The 26,427-nt window shown below is 38.2% G+C and overlaps 2 protein-coding genes across 6 annotated transcripts in view; one reads left to right on the top strand and one right to left on the bottom strand.

Moving 5' to 3' along the window:
* LOC101160457 (protein phosphatase 1 regulatory subunit 29) overlaps window positions 1-26,427 on the bottom strand; it is a 450,803-nt gene that overhangs the window by 223,520 nt on the left and 200,856 nt on the right. The window lies entirely within an intron of this gene.
* LOC111947998 (uncharacterized) lies at window positions 872-8,843 on the top strand. 2 transcript variants are annotated; one of them, XM_078950166.1, is made up of 10 exons: window positions 872-1,002; window positions 1,681-1,793; window positions 2,450-2,551; window positions 3,211-3,312; window positions 3,971-4,072; window positions 4,731-4,832; window positions 5,490-5,591; window positions 7,482-7,583; window positions 8,248-8,337; window positions 8,566-8,843. In XM_078950166.1, exons 2-10 carry the CDS (start codon window positions 1,689-1,691, stop codon window positions 8,695-8,697), a joined length of 939 nt encoding a protein of 312 aa, XP_078806292.1. In that variant the 5' UTR covers window positions 872-1,002; window positions 1,681-1,688; the 3' UTR covers window positions 8,698-8,843. The 2 variants fall into 2 exon arrangements, with proteins under 2 accessions (XP_078806292.1, XP_078806293.1); XM_078950167.1 differs by lacking the exon at window positions 1,681-1,793 and having other exon boundaries at window positions 889-1,002.

The raw sequence follows: 26,427 nt of genomic DNA, 5'->3' as shown, positions 1-26,427 counted from the left end.
GTTCATGTCCTCTGCAGCTGCGAGTCGTTTTCCCACTTGCAACCCCCCATGCGCTCCTCCAGTGTACTCTACACAGAGAGGGCTAAACACAGTTGTCGTAGCAGAAAGGTGACAGGATAGTAGGGGTGCCCTAGCACAAATGAAGTTAATTTTACGTGGAAATGGGTGGTTTTAGTGTAGAAAACTGCAGGGGTTGGGGACTGTCAATTTTTTTTTTTTTTTTTTTGGGTGCCCGTGTTCCCACAACAAGATTACCACTGACTGTCTTTTTGGAAGAACTTTCCATCCCATTACAGTCTCTTGTCCACAACCGAAGACACACCCCCTCCGCGCATTCACGCTGCTCTCCTCCTCCTGCCCACTCACACATACCAACAGTGATAAAGGCACCACAACAATCTTAAAACATAATAGTTATTTTATAAAACCACAGAGAGCTGCAGCACAGAGATGAAATAGCAACCTGTGGCTCCGGAGCCACAGGTTGAGCAAGAATTGCAATTTGCCACAACACAAATGTTCAACGCCCATCCTTTCTCGCACATCTAACCCTAACCGGATCAGGGAGGGCAAGGGCAGCAGAAGAGGATATGGGAGACTTTGGCACAGTCATTTCAGTAGCTATGTCACGAGTCTGAGCATTTTAAAGCATCTGGTTTAGATCTGCTCCTGATCCAATGCAATTTTAATTAGGAAAAACGTACAAACTTATCTTTATTCATGTATTATTTTATGTGTCCTTTATTATGAAAAACATTTCTACAAGAACATGTTAAAAAACACAAAAACAAGATTTTCATTTGCGTGGATCTTTTAATATTTGTATAGGGAGCCAGGTGGACCTCTCAAGAGCTAAATGCTGAAAGTGTGTATATTCTACCCAATGAGAACTCATTTACATGATTAAGTCATCACATGTACACCACGCCCACTTCTTGGACCTCTTACAGGCATGATTGCCTAAGCTTGGAGAAAAGGCCTTGGTAGCAAGCAAAGTAACAGGTAGGTTTTTTCTTTTTTTGGTGGGGTGTTGATGTTTCTTAAGTCTGTCTCTGCCTCTGTTTTTTTGCAATGACAACTACATGCACTCAGAATCAAATGCAAGAACGTTCACATAAAGGAAATACAGTAGTTAACATTGAGCACATGTTGCTAATGCTAGCGCTAATGCTAGCGCTAATGCTAGCGCTAATGCTAAAATAGCAGTACATCATGACTGAGACCTGAAAGTTTTAAAAAGAGAATCCATGAAGCCTGAAGCCCTCACTGCTCTAGCCTAACTGCATATTGGCTGATAGTGTCATATTTAGCTCTGCAGCAAAGATTAAAATGTTCATGAGGGATTTTCCTGTGGTAGCTATGGGACAGGTGTTAAATTTGTACTTGAAGGAACTGACTTTATTTCCATGCGCATAGTTCAGCATGTATAAAAGAAATTAAGGCTTAATGTTATAAAAAAAAAAGGTTTTCTTGATTTCTTTGTTATTCAATATAACCCTATTTTTTTTATACACAAATATAAATATTTGTACTTTTCTTACAGTCTCATCCTGAACATTACCAAATTTTATGCATGCACTGTTATAATATTGATTTTATTTAAAGATATTTGAATACATAAATTTACTTATACATAAGTGTGATCAACTAAAACTTATGACTTTACATTTGTTGTGATAGAGCCAAAAATGGAAAGAAAAAAACAAAAGATAAGAAAGAAAAAACCAAGGATTCAAACAACACCTGATCATACATCAAGACATGTCTCGGCCCCTGAAGAGTTGACAACAGAGGTAAGATGGACAGTATGTGTTGTAGTCATTTTTGTTAGTAGTTAGTAGCTGCAACTTTTTGTTTTCAAAGAAAAGAGTTGATATAGTAAGCAATGACTGACATTAATTTAGTGTAATAATACTGTACTTTAGTAATCTTTAGTAGAGGTTGTGTATTTTGTAGTTATTACATGTATTTTTATTTAAATTCCTTTATTTTTGCACTTGATGCCTTACACACAAATTACAAACTTAAACTGTGTGGGGTCTTTTTGTGAAAACCTTCCCCCAACTTTTTCCTGACTGGCTTGACTTTTACACACACAAGTTTCTAGCTGCTCTTTATGGGGCCCTCCCGTCTGCTAATTACCTTTTGTCTTGGTTTTTAACTCTAAGGTTAACATGTCTTCTTAGAACTTCATGGATTCTCTTCTTAACACTGTCTCTTCATCATCTGTTTGGTTTTACAGACTTTTCTTAACTCTTTTTCAGAGTATTTTCATGGAAACGCTTTTTAAATGCACACTATTCCTTTAAAAAATGCTATATTGTCATATTAAATGTTCTTAGACTATTTATCTAGCCTTAATTATAAAGTGTTTACAAAAACTTGTCTATTAAGGTAAAGTCAAGCAACTAGTAAGTGCTTTATCTCTGTTTTCATTTTTGTTCTGTAGGTGGTGGCACTCAAACATGGAGACACCAGAACTGGGGCAAAGAAACTTTCACCTGATCAAACATCAAGTCATGTCTTGGCCTGTCAAAAAATGACAACAGAGGTAAGGTGGACAATACTTGTTGTAATCAGTTGCACTAGTAATCATACTGCAACTTGGAAATGTTTTCACAGAAAAGAGTTGACATAGTTAGCAATGACTGACATTCATATAGTGTAGTAATACTGTACTTAAGTAACCTTTGGTAGAGGTTTTGTATTTTGCAGTTACTGGATGCATTTTTATTTAAATTCCTTTATTTTTGCAGTTGATGCCTTACACACAAATTACAAACCCTAACTTTGTGGGGTCTTTTTGTGAAAACCTTCCCACAACTTTTTCCTGACTGGCTTGACTTTTACACACACACAAGTTTCTAGCTGCTCTTTATGGGGCCCTCCCGTCTGCTAATTACCTTTTGTCTTGGTGTTATCTCTAAAGTTAACATGTCTTCTTAGAATTTTATGGATTCTCTTCTTAAAACTGTCTCTTCATCATCTGTTTGGTTTCACAGACTTTTCTTAACTCTTTTTCAGAGTATTTTCATGAAAACGCTTTTTTAATGCACACTATTCCTTTAAAAAAATGCTATATTGTCATATTAAATGTTCTTAGACTATGTATCTAGCCTTAATTATAAAGTGTTTACAAAAACTTTTGTATTAAGGTAAAGTCATGCAACTATAAAGTGCTTAGTCTCTGTTTCCCTTTTTGTTCTGTAGGTGGTGGCACTCAAGCCTGGAGACACCAGACCTGGGGCAAAGAAACTTTCACCTGATAAAAAAGCTAGATATGTCTTGGCCCATCAAAAAAAGGCAACAGAGGTAAGACGGACATTACTTTTTGTATTCATTTGTGTTAGTAGTTAGTAGCTGAAACTTAGCAATGTTTTCAAAGAAGAGTTGACATGGTTAGCAATGACTGACATTCATATCGTGTAGTAATACTGTACTTAAGTAACCTTTAGTAGAAGTTTTGTATTTTGCAGTTACTGCGTGTATTTTTATTTAAATTTCTTTATTTTTGTACTTGATGCCTTACACACAAATTACAAACCCGAGCTTTGTGGGGGCCTTTTGTGAAAACCTTCCCACAACTTTTTCCTGACTGGCTTGACTTTTACACACACAAGTTTCTAGCTGCTCTTTGTGGGGCCCTTCCGTCTGCTAGTTGTCTTTTGTCTTGGTGTTATCTCTAAAGTTAACATGTCTTTCTTAGAACTTCATGGATTCTCTTCTTAAAACTGTCTACTCATCCTCTGTTTGGTTTCACAGACTTTTCTTAACTCTTTTTTAGAGAATTTTCATAGAAACACTTTTTCAATGCACACTTTTCCTTTAAAAAAATGCTATATTGTCATATTAAATGTTCTTAGACTATGTATCTAGCCTTAATTATAAAGTGTTTACAAAAACTTTTGTATTAAGGTAAAGTCATGCAACTATAAAGTGCTTAGTCTCTGTTTCCCTTTTTGTTCTGTAGGTGGTGGCACTCAAGCCTGGAGACACCAGACCTGGGGCAAAGAAACTTTCACCTGATAAAAAAGCTAGTTATGTCTTGGCCCATCAAAAAAAGGCAACAGAGGTAAGACGGACAGTACTTGTTGTATTCATTTGTGTTAGTAGTTAGTAGCTGAAACTTAGCAATGTTTTCAAAGAAGAGTTGACATAGTTAGCAATAACTGACATTCATATCGTGTAGTAATACTGTACTTAAGTAACCTTTAGTAGAAGTTTTGTATTTTGCAGTTACTGCGTGTATTTTTATTTAAATTTCTTTATTTTTGTACTTGATGCCTTACACACAAATTACAAACCCGAGCTTTGTGGGGGCCTTTTGTGAAAACCTTCCCACAACTTTTTCCTGACTGGCTTGACTTTTACACACACAAGTTTCTAGCTGCTCTTTGTGGGGCCCTTCCGTCTGCTAGTTGTCTTTTGTCTTGGTGTTATCTCTAAAGTTAACATGTCTTTCTTAGAACTTCATGGATTCTCTTCTTAAAACTGTCTACTCATCCTCTGTTTGGTTTCACAGACTTTTCTTAACTCTTTTTTAGAGAATTTTCATAGAAACACTTTTTCAATGCACACTTTTCCTTTAAAAAAATGCTATATTGTCATATTAAATGTTCTTAGACTATGTATCTAGCCTTAATTATAAAGTGTTTACAAAAACTTTTGTATTAAGGTAAAGTCATGCAACTATAAAGTGCTTAGTCTCTGTTTCCCTTTTTGTTCTGTAGGTGGTGGCACTCAAGCCTGGAGACACCAGACCTGGGGCAAAGAAACTTTCACCTGATAAAAAAGCTAGATATGTCTTGGCCCATCAAAAAAAGGCAACAGAGGTAAGACGGACAGTACTTGTTGTATTCATTTGTGTTAGTAGTTAGTAGCTGAAACTTAGCAATGTTTTCAAAGAAGAGTTGACATAGTTAGCAATAACTGACATTCATATCGTGTAGTAATACTGTACTTAAGTAACCTTTAGTAGAAGTTTTGTATTTTGCAGTTACTGCGTGTATTTTTATTTAAATTTCTTTATTTTTGTACTTGATGCCTTACACACAAATTACAAACCCGAGCTTTGTGGGGTCCTTTTGTGAAAACCTTCCCCCAACCTTTTCCTGACTGGCTTGACTTTTACACACACAAGTTTCTAGCTGCTCTTTGTGGGGCCCTCCCGTCTGCTAGTTGTCTTTTGTCTTGGTGTTATCTCTAAAGTTAACATGTCTTTCTTAGAATTTCATGGATTCTCTTCTTAAAACTGTCTACTCATCCTCTGTTTGGTTTCACAGACTTTTCTTAACTCTTTTTTAGAGAATTTTCATAGAAACACTTTTTCAATGCACACTTTTCCTTTAAAAAAATGCTATATTATCATATTAAACATTCTTAGACTATATATCTAACCTTAATTATAAAGTGTTTACAAAAATGTTAGTATTAAGTTAAAGTCCAGCAACTATAAAGTGCTTAATCCCTGTTTTCCTTTTTTTTTGTAGGTGGTGGTACTCAAACCTGGAGACACCAAACCTGGGGCAAAGAAACTTTCACTTGGTAAAAAACCTAGTCATGTCTTGGCCCGTCAAAAGATGACAACAGAGGTAAGGTGGACAATACTTGTTTTAGTAATTTGTGTTAGTAGTTATTAGGGGTGTCACGATTCTCCAAATCCTCGATTCGATTGCATTTTCGATTCTAAGGTCACGGTTCGATTCGATTCTCGATTTTTACATTTGTTCTTTTTTAAGCACAGATTGTCATTTTTTTAAAACTAGACTTTAATGCAATAGAATATCTGACCTTTGTTTGCAATGTAACACACTACACTGTCAAATTTAAAACGTTTATTAACAAAATAATGGAACAATAACTTATATCTTTAGTCAATTAAATTTTTTAAAATAAACTGGCTTCAAGTTTCTATTTTGTAAGTGCAGCCTTCTTCAAAAAAGATGACATTCAAGTTCAAAACAAAACAAACAAAAACAATAAAACAGAGACATGTCCATAGTCTCTGAACAATTAAGTGTCTTAAACTTTTTCTGAACATAAACATGTACCACACTGATAACTACTTTTTATCCCCTGAGAATGATGACTGTATTCTTCCATATTTTTACAAGGTCTGCTCAGACCTTCAATAACTTTCTCTTTTACATTATTGTACACGGAGGGAATCCCCGTAGCTGAGAGGTGCGTTCTATTGGGGATTTCGTAGCGGGGCTCTAACACGCTAATTAAATGCCTAAAACCGCAGTTTTCGACCACCGAATAAGGTCGCATGTCCCCGCCTATAAATACTCCAACCGCACGCCTAATCGCATTTGCACGAGTTGAGTTGCTTGGAAGTTTAATTCCAAATGAAGACGGAAGAGTAGTTTGTGTAGTTGTTGGTTTACAGATGAATCTATGTTTTTGTTGTGCCTGCGTGATGCCCTGCATGTTAGTCGTGCTGTCCGTGAGAGAATACGGCACAAGCACATACAGCGCAGCTTGCAAACTGTTTTATTTATTTTTTTGTCGACAACGGGAAGGTTGTCAACATAACTCACTGGAAATCCAAAATACCTCCACACCAGCGACTTCGGTGAAAGAGGAGGAAATTAAAGTTCTGTCGATGGGTCTCCTGCATCCCATCGACGATACCATGCTATCTTTTGAGTGGCTGTTAGAGGAGGTTGACTCGCAGCACTTCTTTTTTTTTCTTTTTTAAACTTTATTAACAAATAGACTCGCAGTACTTTTTCCGCTTGGCAAGAAACCAGACGCAGCATGGGGGCGTGGCAGCATCGACGATTCCATTTTTTCATTCGAAGTTAGAGACTGTGACTTAATTTCGATCGATTTCGATTTAAAGTCGGAATCGTGACACCCCTAGTAGTTATACTGCAACTTGGCAATGTTTTCAAAGAAAAGTGATGATATTTTCAACAATGACTCAATTAAATTTAGTGTAGTAATACTGTACTTTAGTAACCTTTAGTAGAGGTTGTGTATTTTGCAGTCATTGCATGTATTTTTATTTACATTCTTTTATGTTTACACATACACACAAGTTACAAACCTGAACTTTATGGGGTCCTTTTGTGAAAACCTCCCCCCAACTTTTTCCTGACAGGCTTGACTTTTACACACACAAGTTTCTAGCTGCTCTTTATGGGGCCATCCCGTCTGCTAATGATCTTTTATCTTGGTGTTATCTCTAAAGTTAACATGTGTTTCTTAGAACTTCATGGATTCTCTTCTTAAAATTGTTTATTTTTTATCTGTTTGGTTTCACAGACTTTTCTTAACTCTTTTTCAGAGTATTTTCATAGAAACGCTTTTTCAATGCACGCAATTCCTTTAAAAAATGCTATATTATCATATTAAACGTTTTTGGACTACATATCTAACCTAATTTATAAAGTGTTTACAAAAACTTTTGTATTATGGTAAAGTCAGGCAACTAGTAAGTGCTTAATCTCTGTTTTCGTTTTTTTTTTCTATAGGTCGTGGCACCTGAACCTGGAGACACCAGACCTTGGGCAAAGAAACTTTCACCTGATCAAACATCAAGTGAATTCTCGGCCCGTCAAAAAATGACAACAGAGGTAAGGTGGAAAATACTTGTTATAGTCATTTGTGTTATTACTTATAATACAACTTGGCAATGTTTTAAAAGAAAAGTGATGATGTTTTTAACAATGACTCAATTAAATTTAGTGTAGTAATACTGTAGTTCAGTAACCTTTAGTAGAGGTTGTATATTTCGCAGTCATTGCATGTGTTTTTATTTACTATCCTTTATTTTTGCACTTGATGCCTTACACACAAATTACAAACCTGAACTTTGTGGGGTCTTTTTGTGAAAACCTCCACCCAACTTTTTCCTGACTGGCTTGACTTTTACACACACAAGTTTCTAGCTTCTCTTTATGGGGCCCTCCCGTCTGCTAATGATCTTTTATCTTGGTGTTATCTCTAAAGTTGACATGTCTTTCTTAGAACTTTATGGATTCACTTCTTAAAACTGTCTCATCATTCTCTGTTTGGTTTCACAGACTTTTCTTAACTCTTTTTCAGAGTATTTTCATAAGAACGCTTTTTCAATGCACCCAATTCCTTTACAAAAATGCTATATTTTCATATTAAATGTTCCTAGACTACATATTTAGCCTTAATTCTAAAGTGTTTACAAAAACTTTTGTATTAAGGTAAAGTCATGCAATTACAAGGTGATTGATCTCTGTTTTCATTTTTTTTTTTTTACTATAGGTGGTGGCACTCAAACCAGGAGACACCAGACATAAGACAAAGAAACTTTCACCTGATCAAACATCAAGTCATGTCTTGGCCCGCCAAAAAGTAAGTTTTTTGTCAAAAAAAACTATTTAAAAAAATGCTTTTCAATGCACGCAATTCCTTAAAAAATGCTATTTTGTCACATTAAACATTCTTGGACTTGAAATCTAGACTTAATTATAAAGTTTTTCCAAAACCTTTGTATTAAGGTAAAATCAGGTCACTATAGACAGTCACTATAGTTAGTCACCATAAGGTTCTTAATCTCCTTTTCCTTTTTTTTTTCTATAGGTGGTGGCATTCAAAGCTGAAGACACCAGACCTGAGGCACAGAAACAATATTATTACACTTGGGTTTTTATATTATTCTTATTATTTTTAAGTATATTTTTTATACTTATTATTTTCTTTAAAAATTACTAATCTTGTATGAGTTACTGTAAATAACGATGTAAAAATCTGGCTATAAAGTAACTGTAAAAATGTTTGGTTAAAGTTTGTTTAGAAATACACATAAGGCTGCAAGCAAGTGGAAAGTAAGGAAATGTATGCTATGTGTTTCTGACAGTTTGCCTTTACAGCTGGTCTGAAAGGAACAATAAATCTAATTAAGAAACAAAAAAAAAACGATTTTGGACCCTATATAGATACAAAACCTAAGAATATTTGTGTATGCAGCAAGTGGACCTCACAACAACTGAATGTTGGAAATGAACCCCATAAGTGACCAAAAAACTAACATAAACTTTTTAACATTCAAATTCGTTTAAACAAAAATGTTTTTTATGTTTGGTATTTTTTTATAGTGCTTCCTGATTTTTTTCACACCTGTAGCACCTTTACAAATGGTGGACCCCACAACTTGCTAAAAAACTGTTGGGCCCCTCAAAGGGGGAATGCAAGTATGTGTGTGTGTGTGTGTGTGTGTGTGTGTGTGTGTGTGTTCAGCTCATCCCCAGCTAAGAGGGGGTTTAACGACACACTGTCCTTAGCTGATAAGGAATACTGTTTGAACTTAGAATCCAACCAAAAGGGTCATTTGATGACACCGCTAATGAACTTTTCTCTTTGTCTTGAAAATGTTACCTTTTTTTACCTTGTGTTCATAATAAAAGCAGCACAAGGAGAGGCAGACCTTTGAGAAGAGAAGCGTGGTAGACCTTTTCTGTCACTCTTGCTCCTCTCCCTCGTGCATGAGAAGCTTGATTCTTGTTGTGGTTTGTTGTTTATAATTGTGTTTTTCTTTAATGTCTAGATGCATTTATCTGACAGATAGATAGATAGATAACAACTAAATGTCATATTACTCCAATTCAATTAAATGTTTTTTCTTCTTAATTTATTGTACTTCTTGAACTCTCATATGTCTAAGTTTGAGCCTGCAGATATATTCATCTTCATAACACAGTAAAATAACTGTCCTATAACTATGTGTTGTTTTTAAGATGACTTAAGATAAATCAATTATTTTTAGTTAACTAAAGCAAATAATTAAGTTATATCAAAGTAAAAAGGTTTATCTTTCCAACATCCATACATGGTCTTATCACCCTCTCACAGTGGAAAAAGAAGTATCTGAGCTTCTTCATCCACTAAATCATCTTCAAATTGACATGTAATGCTGCTTCACTTCTCTGAAAACAAACTAACCTTCAACTAAACCTGCTACAGACCAGGTTATGTTCAGAGCATGAGTTGCTATGGGAACTAAGCATACCCTGAAACATACCTCTGTTTTTGGAACCGAAAGCGTGGTTGTACACTTCTTTAGCCTCAAACTTACCGTGGGAGCTAGCTTTCTGGAATACCCCCCTGATCTCTCTCCTGACCCTGTATTCCTGGCGCGACTCTCGCCTTGATCCTGACTACCCTGTCTCCTCCGATGATCTTATGCCTGTTATAAACCCCTGCCTGCCTGACGCTGATTTAGCTTTGTGGACTTTGAGCTGTGATAATAAAACCTGCTGCATTTGGATCTAACCGTCTGCCTGTTATGACAATATTGTTTATTTTCCTTTGAGCTTTTTTTTTTCTTTCTCTCAACCAAAATTAAATTGTATGATTTAAAACCACAAATTGTAGTTTTACTTTAGCAGTATACAATAAATAAAAATTGAATGAAAGACATTTACATTCAGTTCAATTAGAAAAACTTTAGTCACAGGGGGACCTTTGCAGTGTTTAAAAGAAATACAGTTTTCTGTATCTTTTTTCTTTAGTTTGTTTTACAAACAGGCAGGCAGATGGCTGGATCCAAATGCAACAGGTTTTATGGTCAGAAGTTTTGACAGGATTCAATCACAACTAAAAGTCTGTGAAGCTAAGACAGGGTCTGCTTGGCAGAAATCAATCACGAGCATTAGAGTTTGAGTGATCAGACGTGGGAATACACAGTTCAGGCGTAGATTCAGGCAGGTGGCAGAAAGAGTCAAAGTAAAATGGGGTCAGGTAAACGGAAGATCAGGTCCGGATAGAAACCCTCGGTAATGCAGGCTGACAGGCACAAACAATACTGCTTAAGTCTCAGATGGTTGATTGTCAATGGGTTTCAACGGAGTGGCATCGGGGGACTATGTGCTGATGCGGCTGGGAGATGTGGTGCGATAGTAAGCCGGCGATGGCTCCCACTAGTGACAAGAGGGGGAGACAGAGCTCAGACTACTGACATTCTTCTTTTCACAAGCAATTTTTCACCTGCTTTTTCATTTGCTCACATTTTACTCGCACTCAAATCTTTTTTTGTGCCCTAATAAACCATCTGTCCACTTTTTCCCTTTAAAATGTTCTTTCATCCATTCAACATATGGCTATAAATAACTTCCTTGTTAGATTCTCAGAATCCCTGTGTTTCTAGTCTTGTCTTCTGCTTTTCTTTGCATCTGCAGTTCCTACAGTAGCCATTACAGACAATTGCACAGTGTGTTTCTCTTGCTTGGGGCAACGGTGATCATGCTTGCTTAGACTTAGAACAGAGTACAAACTGTTCATAGTGGAAAGGCGAGAACACTTCTGTTGTTGTTTTGACAGAAACAGTACATAAAACAGAAACCAAAATGTTGAAGCTTCTGATACTTTGAGAATTTAATCCTCAACTGATTATCAGTTAAGGCTTAAACCTGTTTGATGGAAAAGGTTTCATAAATACTTTCTTCAAACCTGACATTCCTGACAGCCATTGGCTGTGATAAGGAGCCACCTGCCGCTCAGCAATTTTAAACATATGATATATATATAAATACAGCAAAAGAAACAACGGCATGTAAATTAAGCAAACTAAATGGAGGAATAAAACATCTGTTAGTTTGTTGATGGAGTTTTTCGAATTCTTCTAAAAAAGGAAATCAAGGGCCCTTTTAGTCAAACATTATGCATATATGTATGTTATCAGTATGTGGAGCCACACCAACTCAAATATAACCAAAAAATGACAAAGGGCACATTTTGATAAAGTTCATGTTTGCATTGATACATTGTCAAATAATTGGCATAACAAAAGACAATTCTAAAAATACGGGTTTGATGTACTAAATCAGGGGTGCTCACACTGGCATGTGAGCTACTTTTAAGAAGACAATGTCTTGAAGATCTAACTATATATGTGGGAATACATAGTTCAGGCATAGATTCGGGCAGCTGGCAGAAAGAGTGTCTGTCTGTACGTCTGTCTGTACGTCTGTCTGTACGTACGTACGTACACACATAGATCTATATACATGTATATCTGTTTGTATGTATGTATATTTGGTATTTTGAGACTAAAATACTGTTTAAAAAACATAGTATTTTGAACAATTATTACATTACATTGTTTATGTACTGATAATTAAAAACTACACAGTAAGATTACACAAAGATACTTTAGTATTAACACAGGGGTCGGCAACCCATGGCTCCGGAGCCACATGTGGCTCTTTCATCCTTCTTTTGTGGCTCCCTGTGACTTTGGAAAATAATGAGTATTTTATAATAATTACATTTTATTTTAGTGTTTTCATCTGCTGGCTCTGTACGAAGCGCGTACCACGTCAAAACCAGCTTCCTAAATGAGCTCGTATTTATCGGGCGAGAACTGCAGAGCTGATAGCAGGAGGAGACACGCGGTCCGGAGTGATCTTCTGCCGGGAACTTGACGTGCCGCGGGGCAGAGAGAAACTTTCTGATGACAGAGGGTTTGCGCCAGGGTTGCCAGATAGAGTCACAGTTTTCCAGCCCAAAAGTCATCTGAAAACCGCCAGACCCAGCCAAAAACTGCCCAACACAGCTTTTATTGATGTTTTTTTTCGTACTGGACTGATTTAGCAAAATAAAAAATTTTTCTAAATAAAAGATAGTTCAGACTAATAATAAAATGTGTACAATATTGAATATTTCTTCAGCAGGCCGCCTTCTTCCATTCATTTGCTTAACCCGCTCCATCCCCGCTATAACCTGCATCTTACTCTTTCATCCTTGTGCGGCGCTGACTATCATATTTTGCGCTCTCTGTGTAGGACACACTGAAAAGCGCGGGGGAAACCAACTCTCAGCTAGAGAGGATGTGAACAGGTGAACAGGTAGAGAGGAAAAGCAGGTAAAGAGGCGGAGGAGGGGCTTTGGTATTAAACTCTGTCAGAGAGATGCAAACACGGGCGTCAGATTTAGACACAGCTTTCCCTGCGGGAGTTAAAGCAGAGACTTTCCCTGGGATGATTTTATGAACTCAAACATGGAAACATGATTACCAAGTAGAACTCTTCAAAATAATAAACCTGATCTCCACATTCTCCGTGTCTACCATGCATTGACAAACACATCCCTCCATGCAGCGATCAGACCATAACTTCAGCTGGTGGCTCCTCCCAACCCGACCGCGGTATCATCCTTTTAAGAACACAATGTGCATTTGCAGTGATGTATGTATCGGAGGATGTCCGATTGGCTGGATGGATTTTCTCGATTGGATTTTTAAGAAGTATTTTTTTCTATCTTTTCTGGCCCGCGATCTACACTCATGTCCTTGAAGATCGACGTAATGAGCACTCTTGATATAATATATACATACATAATATATATAATGATGTCAAAACGGGTTGTGGCTCCGGGTGCTTTCTTTTCATAAGGGGCGGTCCCAAATGGCTCTTTGAGTAAAAAAGGTTGCCGACCCCTGTATTAACAGAAGAGGCGTTTTATGACAAAAACAGAAAGCCTGCTGCCGTGTGCAATGGGGGGGAATTACGGAGCAGGAGGAGACTCATAGGGCGAAGCACTCGAGTGGGTGGTCTTCTGCCGGGAACTTGACATGCCGCGGCCCCAGGACAAGTACCAACTTTCTGATAACAGAATTTGCGCTCATTGTATTTAAACAGTGACATTTGTATCAGAGGATGTTCGACTGGCAGTTCTGTATGTCAATCAAGTCCTGTATTTCTCGATTCGCTGACTGATTGTTTACAAGTACTCTTTTAATTTTTGGGTTATTTATCTTTGCTGACCTGCGATCTACCCTCATGTCTTTGAAGATCAACCGGTCGATCACGATCGACGTAATGAGCACCCCTGTATTAAATCATTATGACAGTCATTCTTTCTGCCCTACAGGGCCCACCATCAATGAATGGTGTTTTTTGAATTTATGTTTTGAATAAAGCGCAATAAGCGACACAAAGTCAGAGAGAAGTATGTCAGTCAGAATGTATTAACTGCATTCACAGTGGAAGACCGTGTGTTAAACACCTGGGCCTTCAGGACTGCTACATCTGAATCACTCAACACCTCATTAACCATTTTATGATGCAGAAATGAGCTTTGCATTGCTTATTGAAAATACCTGCAGCCACAATAAATGCCTCTAAATAAACTGAATAAACAAAACAATAAACAAATCTTTTTATGCAACTACAGCCAGCAAAAACATTGAAAATAACCTCATCATTTGGAATATTTTCTTTTATGATATTGTGGCGACCTGGGGTTCGCCCCTCCTTCAGCTCCTAAGGCTCATGGGAAGTGGGGAATCTTGGGTGTAAAGTTCCTCACCATGAGTGAGGGGGCTGTGAACAGAAGTGACGTCCGTCTGTTTATTTGTGTTTAAATAAATGGGCTTTGATGTTGGAAAGGAGATTACGCAATCTGTCTCTCTCTTAACTTCTCCCTTTCTGAGACTGTCTGGCGTAGTGTGGTGTATAGGGCACGGACAGCTCTCCAACGCAGCCAGTGAAACAGCAGCTTGGCTCTTGTTTCCCCGCTACATTGAAGTACCAGCTGGGTCATTACAATATTTATCATTTTACTCATCAAAAAATCTGATTATTTAAAGACAAAATCCATCATTCTCTCTTTCCTCAAAAACAGTTTGATCACCCTGTCATGTAGATTATCACGCTTCAGTTCCGCCAAGAAGTCCTTTTCTATTGCCATCACAGTCTGTCCAGTTGGGTTTTTGCGTAGGTTTTAATTAGCTTTAGAGCCAAACATGTCCGCTCAACAGACGCAGTGGACACGGGGATGGTCAAACACACAAATCTATACAGCTGTTTCATGATTTCATCCAGATTTTCCTGATAAAGGAAGTCAAGGAGATCAGTGGGAGATTTTCCTGCAAAATCCTCCATGGCGTACATTAAAGTCAACTTTATTTTTAACTGAGACGGATCACAAAGTGAACCATGGCTCTGTGTGTGTGTTTTTTAGCGTACTAATACACGTCCAATCAGAAGGTCTGAATACTGTGATGTTACGTAAGCCTGCTAGACACCTGCTGACACCAACTCAAAATCTGATTGGTTGAAGTAAATCAATGTCCGACACTGATTTCGCATTAGAGGGCCAGCAGAAGGGATAGTAAAGGCCTCTTTAGCTCTGACCTTGCCTGGCAACAAAAGACAGCTGAAATGTGATTTGTTAAATGCTCAAATATGAAAATACATGTCTGTCCGGAAGCAGCATAACTATCAAAAACACAAAAAAAGAAAATGGAAAGACCATTGGGAGGATTTAATGAGTATACATGAACTAAATATAATTACCACATGATTCAGAGAAGACCTTGAAGGCCCTGATGGCTCACCACTGGTTCACAGTAACTCTAGAACTTGTTTGTACAGGCTGGGTGTTAGCCACGTTAGAAGCCTTAGCTGTATTAGCATATTCACAACACCTGTAACTTCCAACCTTGTTTCCAACATGTAAAAAAAATAAAACAGACTGATACTGCTAAAACAAACGCTCCTGTGACTTCACTAACCCGCACGCTGTTGTAAAAAAAAACAGTCCGACACCGCTACGTTAGCTCTGTTAGTATTCACAAAACCTGTAACTCCTAAACATAGAAAAGAAAAAAAATGATTCCGCTAAAACAAACGTATATGTGACTATGCCAACTCTCAACCTTGTTAGTAATATGTAAAAAAAAAAAAATAATCACAGCCCATCACTCATACACGTAAGCCATGTTAGCATATATACAATAACACCCAAACTTGAAAAAAAAAAAGAAAATTGGCGTTTTGACAGACCGCTGTGTACTTCTCAAAATCACTTTGACATCATAAGCACAACCATAATGATTCCATATATAAAGTGCTCCAGATTATAAAGAGCACAATGTCACTTTTTGAAAAAATTAAGGCTTTTAGGGGTGCATTACATTGTGCTGAAAATAAGATATTTACATAGACTCCTAACTTCTTACAGTTCTTTTTATAACATCATGCTCATTTCTTATCAGCTCCATGGCTGTTACAGAAGTGACCCAGATTTTTATAAAATTAGCTGGTTTGTGGTGTAGGCATATGGCGTTCAAAGGCAGAATATAGGCAAAAGTTAAGGAAGTCAAAGATGACAGGACAAAAAGACTTTGGTCTGCAGCAGGGCAGAAACACAATCAAAAGGAGTGAGTGGAAAAAATGATGAAGTAGGGCTCAGCCTTTGGGGAATAGTGTAAAGCAAAAGCAAGAGACCAGAGCTGGTAAGGGGAAGCTGATGAAATCTAACACAAAGGAAGACAACGAAGGCAAGATCATAAAGACTTTTTTTTCCTGCTTTTTTTCTTCTTTTATTCCATTTTTTTTCCTATATAGGACTCTTGTAAGGTTAAAAAGTCCTTGCACTCTGTGAGTGAAAAGTGAGTCATTTTGTATATTTTTTAAAGATTGACTCATATTAGTGAAAGAAAGAAAAACAAGCCTTGAAGTTGCGTTCAGTGAGTGCTTTAAAAGGCCTTAAAAGTTTAGAAAACTGTGGTTATCATGAAGCAGAGGAGAATGCTGAAATATGGAAATCCCCACTTAGTTATTACTAAGGCACTGACAACTGCAGTGTTATAAACACTAGGTTCCATCCTTTTTAAAGAATCCCATCTATTTTTGCTGCTAGAAAAAAGGCAGAAATGGCATGAACAGTTTTGTCAGAGTTTGGGCTGAAGCACAATTTTTTTGTTAGAGATGGACTGACACACAATGAAAACATATCACAAAAAATCAAATGACAAAAAAGATGATGTGTACTTATACCAGAAAAATGCTTACTACAGTTACTTTTATTATTTATACAGCACATTTAAACTGGGAATTTTAACATCCTTGTTTGTTCTTTAATCACAAAGAACATGCTAATATATTAGGTGGCGTCTTTATAATCCAGATATTTGAGGTCATTATAAAAAATAAATAAAAATGCAAATCTTGCCATAAAAAGAGACGAAAACCAGGCTGCAGGGTTTGCATAGTGTACCGGTAATATTGTTTTCTCAAATGTTGACTTTAGAATACATCAAACGCTAATCAAAATCTTAAGTCATCCAAAAACACAACATGAAGGGTCATAAAGAGAAGTGGCCACATTGTAAGTGAAGGGCAGGTGTGTCTTGAAGTTCCTTTTTGACCCGTGTGGTCACCTTAAGGCAGTGGTCCCCAACCCCCGGGCTGCGGACCGGTACCATTCCGTGGGTCATTTGGTACCGGGCCACACAGAAAAAATAAAATAACTTACATGACTTCCGTTTTATTGATTTCGGAATCTGAAAGATGTTTTATTTTGAAAAATTGCCTTATTCTCTGGTACATCCGTCTATGTTACTCTTAACGCAGGCCAATTCGCTCGTCTCGGTCACGTGATAGGATACCCCTAAAATAAAACTCAGGAACTAGCAAAATGAATAAAAAACAAACGTCTTTGGAAAGTTTCTTTGCCAAGTGGAAAACGCCCAGCCAGGAAACAGAAAGGGGCCTTCGACTTCCAAAAAAAGAAAGCTACATTTAATATCTAGTATCAGGAGTCCTACTTAAAATATGGATTTATCCCAACGGGAGATTCCCACACACCATTCAGCATTGTGGTGAGTTGGATTTTCCATGCACTTATTTTAAAGGCATGTTTAAATGTTATAATAATAGTGACCAGGGAGTGTTGCGGGCAGAGAGTACGTTGCTCATGTCATATTATTTTGTTGTACTGTAGTGTCAGTCACGTGCACGTTTGGTCTGCTGTCGTAGTTCTACAGGCTGCAGGGGTTACTGTCGGAGCTGGCATCTCAGGGAATTAAATCAATCCCATGTGCCTGCTTTGGTCAAAATAGGATTGAGCAAGGGTGTTTCTTTTTGCCTACATGTCCTTTCATCTGGCAGTTATGTTGTTACACTCTTAGTTATTTCTTCCTGTTGTGTTTAACTTCATTTTAGCACCATGAGTGTGGGAAGGGGAGAAGATGATGACACCTGTGCCATGTACAATGTTTAGCGTGTCAAAATAAAAGTGCAGAGTTCGTCTTATCACACGTCTCTGCCTTTATTGCAGTGTTGCTGCAGCGTGTGTCCGCCACATATAACATGCCGGTCCATGACAATTTTGACAGACATCAAACCGGTCCGTGGCGCAATAAAGTTTGGGGACCGCTGCCTTAAGGGATGTTATTTAAATGGAATGACCATTCTTTTGTGTACTCAGTGCATTGTGAAGTACTTGTGAAGCTACGTTTACACCACCCTAGGCAACGCGCATTCAAGTGACTACTTTCAATGGAATGTCTATATAAAGTGTTTTAGAGTTCTGTGTTTAAAACTCTTGCGTTCACATGTAGCTACGCAAATTTTAATGACCATTTTCAGCATTTCTCTACAAAAGGCTTGGCAGATTAACATGCATTACAAGTTAAAACAGGTAGATCCAATCAGGGACTCGGATTTAGTAGTGGCAAATGCATGATGCCCCTTATAAATCAGGGACGAGCCAACTGTTGAAAGAGAAATTAATAATTGTGGTTTGTTCTCCGCCAGAGTTATATGACACCAAGGTTTTATATATCGAAAGAAGAAAACTGGAGCAAGATTTGCACAGCATCAACATTTTGTACCAAGTCTCTTCCAACTGTAGGTGTCACAATTTGATTTGAAATGGTTTATTTCAAGCAATCAAGTAGGAATAATACACAAAAACAATACAATCATCAGTTATACATTCATACAATAACTAATCAAACTTATTATAATTAGACATATTAATAAATTTTGCTTGAAAGGGTGTGGAAGGACGCGAACTTATATAATCCCACCCCTGTTCTACCGTAACCATTTTATTACATGATTTATCAATATCCGGTTCCTGGAAAGCACATGATAAAGATGAATTACTTAAATTATTTTGTAAAAAATAACTTTTAAAAATCAACATGGCAATGAAGTATCCAAAATATATGCAGATTACGTTACTTAAAAAAGTCATTGATATGATTAAAAAATAATAATACTATATCAGTAAAATAGACATAACACTGTTATAGGAATTTTCATAGAAAAATTTGATCAAGTATCAAAAGTTAACATGTACAAAACTGTTTCATTAGGAAGAAATCATGAATCAGCTAATCAAAAAAAAATATTTTTAAACAAGTGAAGTAATATAATTATAATTCAATCAATTTGACAATTTTCAATAATTGATTAATCATTTGTTTTATTATTTTTTTGTATTTTTGTATTTTTTATTTTTTTATGATAAAGTAATGTTATGAAGTTAAATAAGTAAAAAAGGGTCCATATTTGTCGAAAGACCAAGGCTGGTATTCCTTCTTCTGCTGATTAACAGCTGTTCTTCTCGGTTTAAAACAAAGTTTATAGTTCTCTTCGCTGTTATGTCTGCAGACATAAGATAGAGGTCTTCAGCTGATATCAGCGGCGCCTAAGAGTTGAGGTCAAGTTGTCTGCATTTCAGATCTTTGTTGATAATCAGGTCACTTCAGACTTATGTACAAATTGATGAATCCAGGCGTTATATTTCTTGAAATTATTTGGCTCTTTGGTTTATTACTGCATGTTGCTCAGACGTCCGTAATCAAGCACTTCTCAAAGTCCTTCATGGTCTTCACAACCAGAACCTTGGACCGGTCCGGTGGACCGAGTGGTTTGACGTAAATCCTGCAGCCTTTAACCCAAGTGTTCTCAATCTGCTTCTGATTTCTGAGTAGCCTGGCATGTTTTGCGATTTCAGCATTCCTTCTGGTCAGAAGGTCGTTCAGATAAAGAGCCAATCCATTGAGATTCCTCCTTTGATTCATCAGAGCTAGCTTGTGTTTTTGATTCACAAACTTGATGAGGATCGCTGGTTTATCTGTCTCCTTTCTCCTGGGGATAGGGTGGCAGGTCTCGATTATTGAGATCCAGGGAAATCCCTTTAGACGTGAGAAATGATTTCACTTGGAGATCCAGAGTCCACAGCTCTCCGTTTCAGAACTGCTAGCGATGCTAGCGCTATTAGCATTAGCAATGCTAGCTCCAGCTGCGTTTAGCTTTGCCCGGGGTTTGATCGGTAATCCAGTGAGAATGACATTATTCATCCTTACTTGTTGTTCCACATCGTCCAGTCTTTTCTCCAGAGTGTCGACCCGGTTATCTCGTTGCTCGTTTTTAATGCGGAGCCTTATGAATTTTTCCAATAGCACTGTAAGCGGCATTAGCTTAGCATTCACTTGCTCCATAAAGGGATACAGCGTAGGTTGGATATCATCAAGAGTCTTTTTAAGGTCTTCGTATTCTTGGCTTTTCTTAGGGGCCATGGTCAGCTCTCTTTTTTGGAGAAAATCAACTTTTTAAGTCGTTTTGAGTCGTTTGAAGTCGTTTGAAGATAGTTGTATAGCCGCAGAGAGCCACACACGCTCGTCCTGTGCTGTAACCCGGAACCGTAAAAATCTTCAATTCTGTTTTGTTTTACCCGTTGTGTCTTGTGTGCAGGTTGGCTGTGGGTTCACTTGGAGGACTCCGCCCCATCTCCTGTGGGGCTCCATGAGTGGCACACAGCTGTCTGCACTTTAGGCTAATTTGTTTGAGCTCTATTTAAGTGTGTCCATTTCTGCTCTCTGTGTTGGAGTGTTGCTTTAGTTCAGTCTGTTTGTCCTGGCTCATTTCTTAACTCATGCTTGTTTCAAGTCCTGTTATGTTTGTGGAGTTTTTCCCCACCTAGTGTGGTGGTTATTTGTTATTAAAAGAACTCTGGATCTTCCCTCAACCTTGGAGTCTAGTCCTGCATTAGGGTGATCCTGATATACTGTGTCACCAAGTGGTGGGCATGCGCTAGTAAACGGTAGAAAAAGAGGGGGAAAACAGAAGCCCCTACCTGCTTTTCCAGAGTGAAAACACAGTGGGGTTAACGCACATTCCAGAACCTGCGTTTAGCATGTTCTTAAACACATATCACAAGCCCGGAGTGTCTGTACCTTAAGGATAGTATAAGATATGAACTTTTGACGTATGAGTGAAGCTGTTGTAGGGCTGTTAAAAACACACATCTTCTATTATGTAAATATAATCTGTCAACCTTGACATTCAATGTACTTTCCAAAAGTCTAAAAAAACTGCCTGATGATACTTTATAATTTTTTAGGCTCTTTCTACAAAACAAGGCTCGCAGAGTCATTCATACACGCTCCTAAAGATGTCTATAAAAAGAGTAAGAGGAAATGTGGCTTTGACTGGTGAGCTGCAGTTATCCAACAATCTCAATTTTAAATAGACAAAAAGAAACATTAGTGAACATCTCAAGGATTTGACTTTAAACTGTTTTCTAGGAAATGTTTAAAATCGTGGCTGCAAAATTGTTTTTCCTGTCACTCAAATTGACATTTGAGCGAGACAAATTTCTGAAAAGATCACAACAAAAGTCTCAGCAATTTTAGATTTTGAGGACTTTAATCTACAAATTACTACTTTAAATCAGACTGGTAGGAAGAACATTCTAAGGCATCAGTTAGTCATAAACAAATTGAGGAAATTCTCTTCTTCCGACGAGGCCCCTGGGCTGGGTAGACAGGCTAAATGTTGGTGTTGGGGACTGTTGTTTCATCAGTCAATATGGAAGCTGTCCCCTGGGCCCAGCGGCCTTTTCTCTACTCAGGCATAGGGATCCCTGATTTCCCTGGCAAGACCATGAGCCGGGGATGATATCACATCTGAGCCTGGGTGTGTCTGTGTCCTAATGGTGCTGGTTCTGGTCTTTGCCCTTAAGCGCTGCGCCTCTCCAAAATTCCAACAAGTGAGTCTGGTCGAGCCATGTTTACAACGCTCTTCGAGGACTCCTTCTTCTCTTGAGCGTCCCCCACCTTCCTCTCTCCTGGACCTCCCGCAGGGTGGGTGGGAGGTCACATAAAAACTCACCTGGGCAGGTGGAAGCACACCTTTGCACAAATAGTATGCCTGACAGAATAAAATGCTTTATATGAAGTGGTTTGTATGCATAAGTATGCGTGTGAGCTGTAGTTGTATTGTGTACGTGTTGACATGTTGACTTTTGTGTCAAGTTGTTGCTCTAATAATGACAGTATTTTGATAAATTTAACATAATTTGTTGGGTTTACTGGATTATTTAAAAAGCGAAAAAAAAAAAGAAAATTGGAGTGAGCATCGAAATGAAATTGTTTTTTCATCATCTTACTTGACAGGGTGATCGGACTGTTTTTGAGGAAGGAGAAGAGGATGGATTTTGTCTTCAAATAATTTGATTTTAATGGTAAATATAATAATAAATAATATTTCAAATGTATGTGGTTGTTTTCAATGTTTTGTTCTGGCTGAAGTTGCATAATGAGATTTGTTTACTGTTTTTTTTTTATTCAGTATATTTAGAGGCATTAAAATGGTTAATAAGGAGTTGAGTGGTTCAGTCATGGCACTACTGGAGACCCAGGTCTGTAATGCACGGTCCGCCACTAAATAATTCACATTAGATGTGTCATGTGATTAAAATTAATTTAATACATAAAATTAATTTGTATAAACGGGGAAACATTTCTTTTTTGAGGATCAAGTTTCATGGAGTCAGACATACACATGAAAAAGAATGATAGGAGAAGCAGAGGAAAATAGCTGATGAATTGGGGAGGAAAATCAGTCAACCAGATCTTGTGCAGACTCTAAGCCTCTGGGCTCACCAGACACAGCCTATCAGCAGCAAACACTGGTTTAGTGGCAGTTGTGCGAGAGGACGAATGAACAGTTATCTTCTGGTGTGACCATTGTCTGCTGGATTTTCAGGCTATGTGCCAGCTAAATTGTTTAAAAATATTAAAATATGGTAGCATGCAGTACTTTAAAGCTTTTATGCTTCTTTTTGGCATTTTTTTCATTCAGTATCACCAAATGTCATTGAAAAACCAGATAAGGAAAAGAAGACTTCCTCTGATTTGTATTTATGGTATTTTAGTGCTCCATGTCCATAAGCCATGACCTTTACAAAGCCATTAAATCTATGTCTTCCTTTAAGCATCCTTTCACTAATAGTCTTGCCACAATCACTTTTCTTCACAGAGCCAGGTAGGTTCGTTTTTATTCCCATTTTATTATTAACCGTTTTTAAACTGCTGTTTGGGTTACCTTTGTCTTTACTTTTGTCTGATATTTTAATATTTTTAAACAGTTTAGCTGCCATATAGTCTGAAAGTCCAGCCGACAATGGGATATACTCACACCAGAAGATAACTGTACATTCGTCCTCACGCACAACTGCCACTAAACCAGTGTTTGCTGCTGATAGGCTGTGTCTGGTGAGCCCAGAGGCTTAGAGTCTGCACAAGATCTGGTTGACTGATTTTCCTCCCCAATTCATCAGCCATTTTCCCCTGCTTCTCCTATCCTTCTTTTTCATGCTTGTATGTTGGACTCCATAGAACTTGATCCTCAAAAAAACTTTTCTTCCCATTTTATACAGGTTTATTTAATCTCTTTCTGCTTTCAGCCTCTTATCCCGTCCTGGTTAGAAGTCAAACACCTGCTTAAGGCCCAGTTTGACTCATTCAGACCTTAAAAAGAAAAATAACAACAGTCCAAAAGTCAAAACTCTTAAATTGAGTTTAAAACTGCTAGTTAGAATTAAATTGTTGCTGCAACAATTCATTGCCTCTCGTAATGTGTAAATAGAAAAATGGCTCCTACTTTCATGCAGTTTAATATTAATTTGACATAGTTGTCATCCTCAGTTGATAATGATTAATACTATACTGCAACAAAAGTGACCTGCGTGTTTATTAAATATCAGCTACAGTGATTGTAAGAAGTATTTAGGTATGCAGTGGATGATGATGAGCACAGAATTAGTCATGCACTAATCACACAACACCACAGAATCCTTATGTAAACAGGAATTTTTCTAATTCCTTTTGCTAAGTAATGACTGTTTTTCAGATGTTAATCATCCCCTACATGCAAAATGTATGTTCATTAAAACAACTTTTTTTGCATAATAAATTAATGCATTCTGCATGCATAATAAATTTAAAAATCAGCATACAGTCCTTTAAAGCTTTAATGCTTCTCTATTGACAAATGTGTTCATTCAGTATCACCAAATGCAAGAACATTGAAAATCCAGATAAGGAAAAGAAGACTTCCTCTGATATTCCAAACAAGCTTTGTCTTCATGGTGTTTTAGTGCCCCGTGACCATAAGCCATGAATTTAATAAAATCATTAAAGCTATGTCTTTCTTTAGCAGCATCCTTACACCAAAGTAATCTACAAATATTTCATTTTATTCAACAAAGTTATGTTATCTGCTAGGGGTACAATGATTTATCGACTCAATCAATAAATCAATCAATCCACTGATATTCTTATGATCCAACCAGATCGAGCCCTCTGAGACAAGGTGTTAATTAAATTGACCTAAACATTTTTTCAAAGGGAAATAAATCCATTATATCGATATTAGAAAATAATATTTGGATTGAGGCACAGTAGGTTCATTTTACTATAACATAAAAACAACCAAGCGCCACATCGGAAAAACATAGAAGCAAAAAAAGATCATTAGAGTCCAATGTGTGGACACACCCGATTGTTTTGTTTATGTTTTGTTACTTCCTGGTTGGCTTCACCCCCTGCCTGCTGGAGTTACAAGTTGGTGAAAAAAATATTGAATTTTGCAGACGTGTGACCATACAGTGAGGTATAATGTTCTAATAATGTTCAGTTTATATTGTGGAAAAACAACAGTAGGGTTAACTCTATGAAATTAAATTTGGAATGGATTTGCCGTTACTTCTTGTTTACTTGTTTGTTTCTACACATATTTAATTTACACTTGATTATCTTGGAAGAAATACAGAAAATCTGGAAACTTCACCTGCACTATTCAGTACCCAGGCATTTATCTCTGAGTCACACTGGATGAATATTTGGATAAAGATTACCTGGATCAATTTTAGGTCAGTGAATCGGATCAATCCAAATGAACCAATATCAACTATAAATTGTATTATCAACCACTACGGTTACACTTTCTTTTACAGTACTTAAAGTGTACTTAAGTGGTATTTATATAGTACTTATTGTGTAACTACTGGGTACTTACAAGGTAAGTACATGGTACTTTAAATGGAATTTACTGCGTACTTACAGTGCGTTTACATGGTACTTTTTTTTTTTTTTTTTTTTTTTTTTTTTAACTTGTCCTGTCCAACAGCTAGGCAGACAGATGAGAGCTGAGGGCCTCTTGGGTTGGACATATTTTACTTTAACAAGAGGGGTTATTAATCTTCAGACAAACCAAAGGTATGTCTGAATAAACCCCTTTTGTAATTGAGGCCAAACTTTATTAATTTCAAACATGTCTGAAAATCTTTGGTGTTGGACCGGACGGAAAAGGAAAGAGGGGAAGAAGAAAGAGGGACGTTAGAGAGAGGGGGGGTAGGGGGTGATAATAGGAGGGGAAGGGGGATAAGACCATGAAGCAGCATAAAGCAACAAGTTTACTGGTTGTTAATCATTATGGTAAGGTTCAAATGTAAAAAAAAAAACAAAACAAAAAAAAAGGGCGGAGCCTGTCCACACACACACTCAAATGTTATAAACACACCTGTTAGTTGCAAAAATGTCCACCTGTCGACATGTACACAAAACAGATAGTGTTCACACGCATACTTATGCCTTAAAACCAACTAGTGTGAAATATTTCAGTCATTCAGTCTGTTGAGCTGACACCTGTGCTCAGGTGAGTGTTTATGTTCTTCTAAAATGGATGGTGGAACGTGAAAAGAAGGAGGGAGAGTGCCCAGCCATCCCCACCCCAAGACCCCCACCGCACCAGCAGCGGCAGCCGGATTCCCCCCAACACCACACGGGAACCGGCAGGGAACAACCGCCGCCCGGGCGACCAAGCCCGCCACCCAGGCCAGGGCCAGCAGGGCCGCCGCAAGGCCCCCAGAGCCAGAGAGCAGGGAGGCATGGAGGGAAAGAGGGCGCCGCCCCAGCCCAACCAGGAGAGCAGCCCCCCCGCCGCGCCGGGAGAACCCAACGCAGGGCCCCACCGGAGAAGGACGCCCACAGCCCCAGACGAGCACCCCACCACCACCCAGGAGTTCCGGGCATCCCCCCGCCCCAACCCCAGGTACGGGCCAGGACCCCCCAAGGGAGACCCACTCCGCACTCCAGGCAGCCATCCGCCCGGCCAACGGTTGGTCCAGGGAGGAGCGAGGCAGGGGCCCGCCGCCCCCGCCCAGGAGGGGGGAACCCCGGGGAAAAAAGAGGGCCCACAAGGGGTGTTGTAAATATGGCCCGACCAGGCTCGGCCACAGTTGGAAATTTGGCGGGGCCCAGCACTCAGGAGCAAGGACCAGAACCCACCCCCCAGGGACACGAACACCCCCGGCTCAGATGTAATGTGAACCCCCCCACCGCGCGGAGAGAGCACCGCCGGG

This window comes from Oryzias latipes, chromosome 1 (assembly GCF_053564925.1).
Source record: "Oryzias latipes strain Hd-rR chromosome 1, Olatipes_Hd-rR_3.1".
Classification (NCBI taxonomy): Eukaryota; Metazoa; Chordata; class Actinopteri; order Beloniformes; family Adrianichthyidae; genus Oryzias; species Oryzias latipes.
This window is presented reverse-complemented; position numbering and strand designations above follow the sequence as displayed.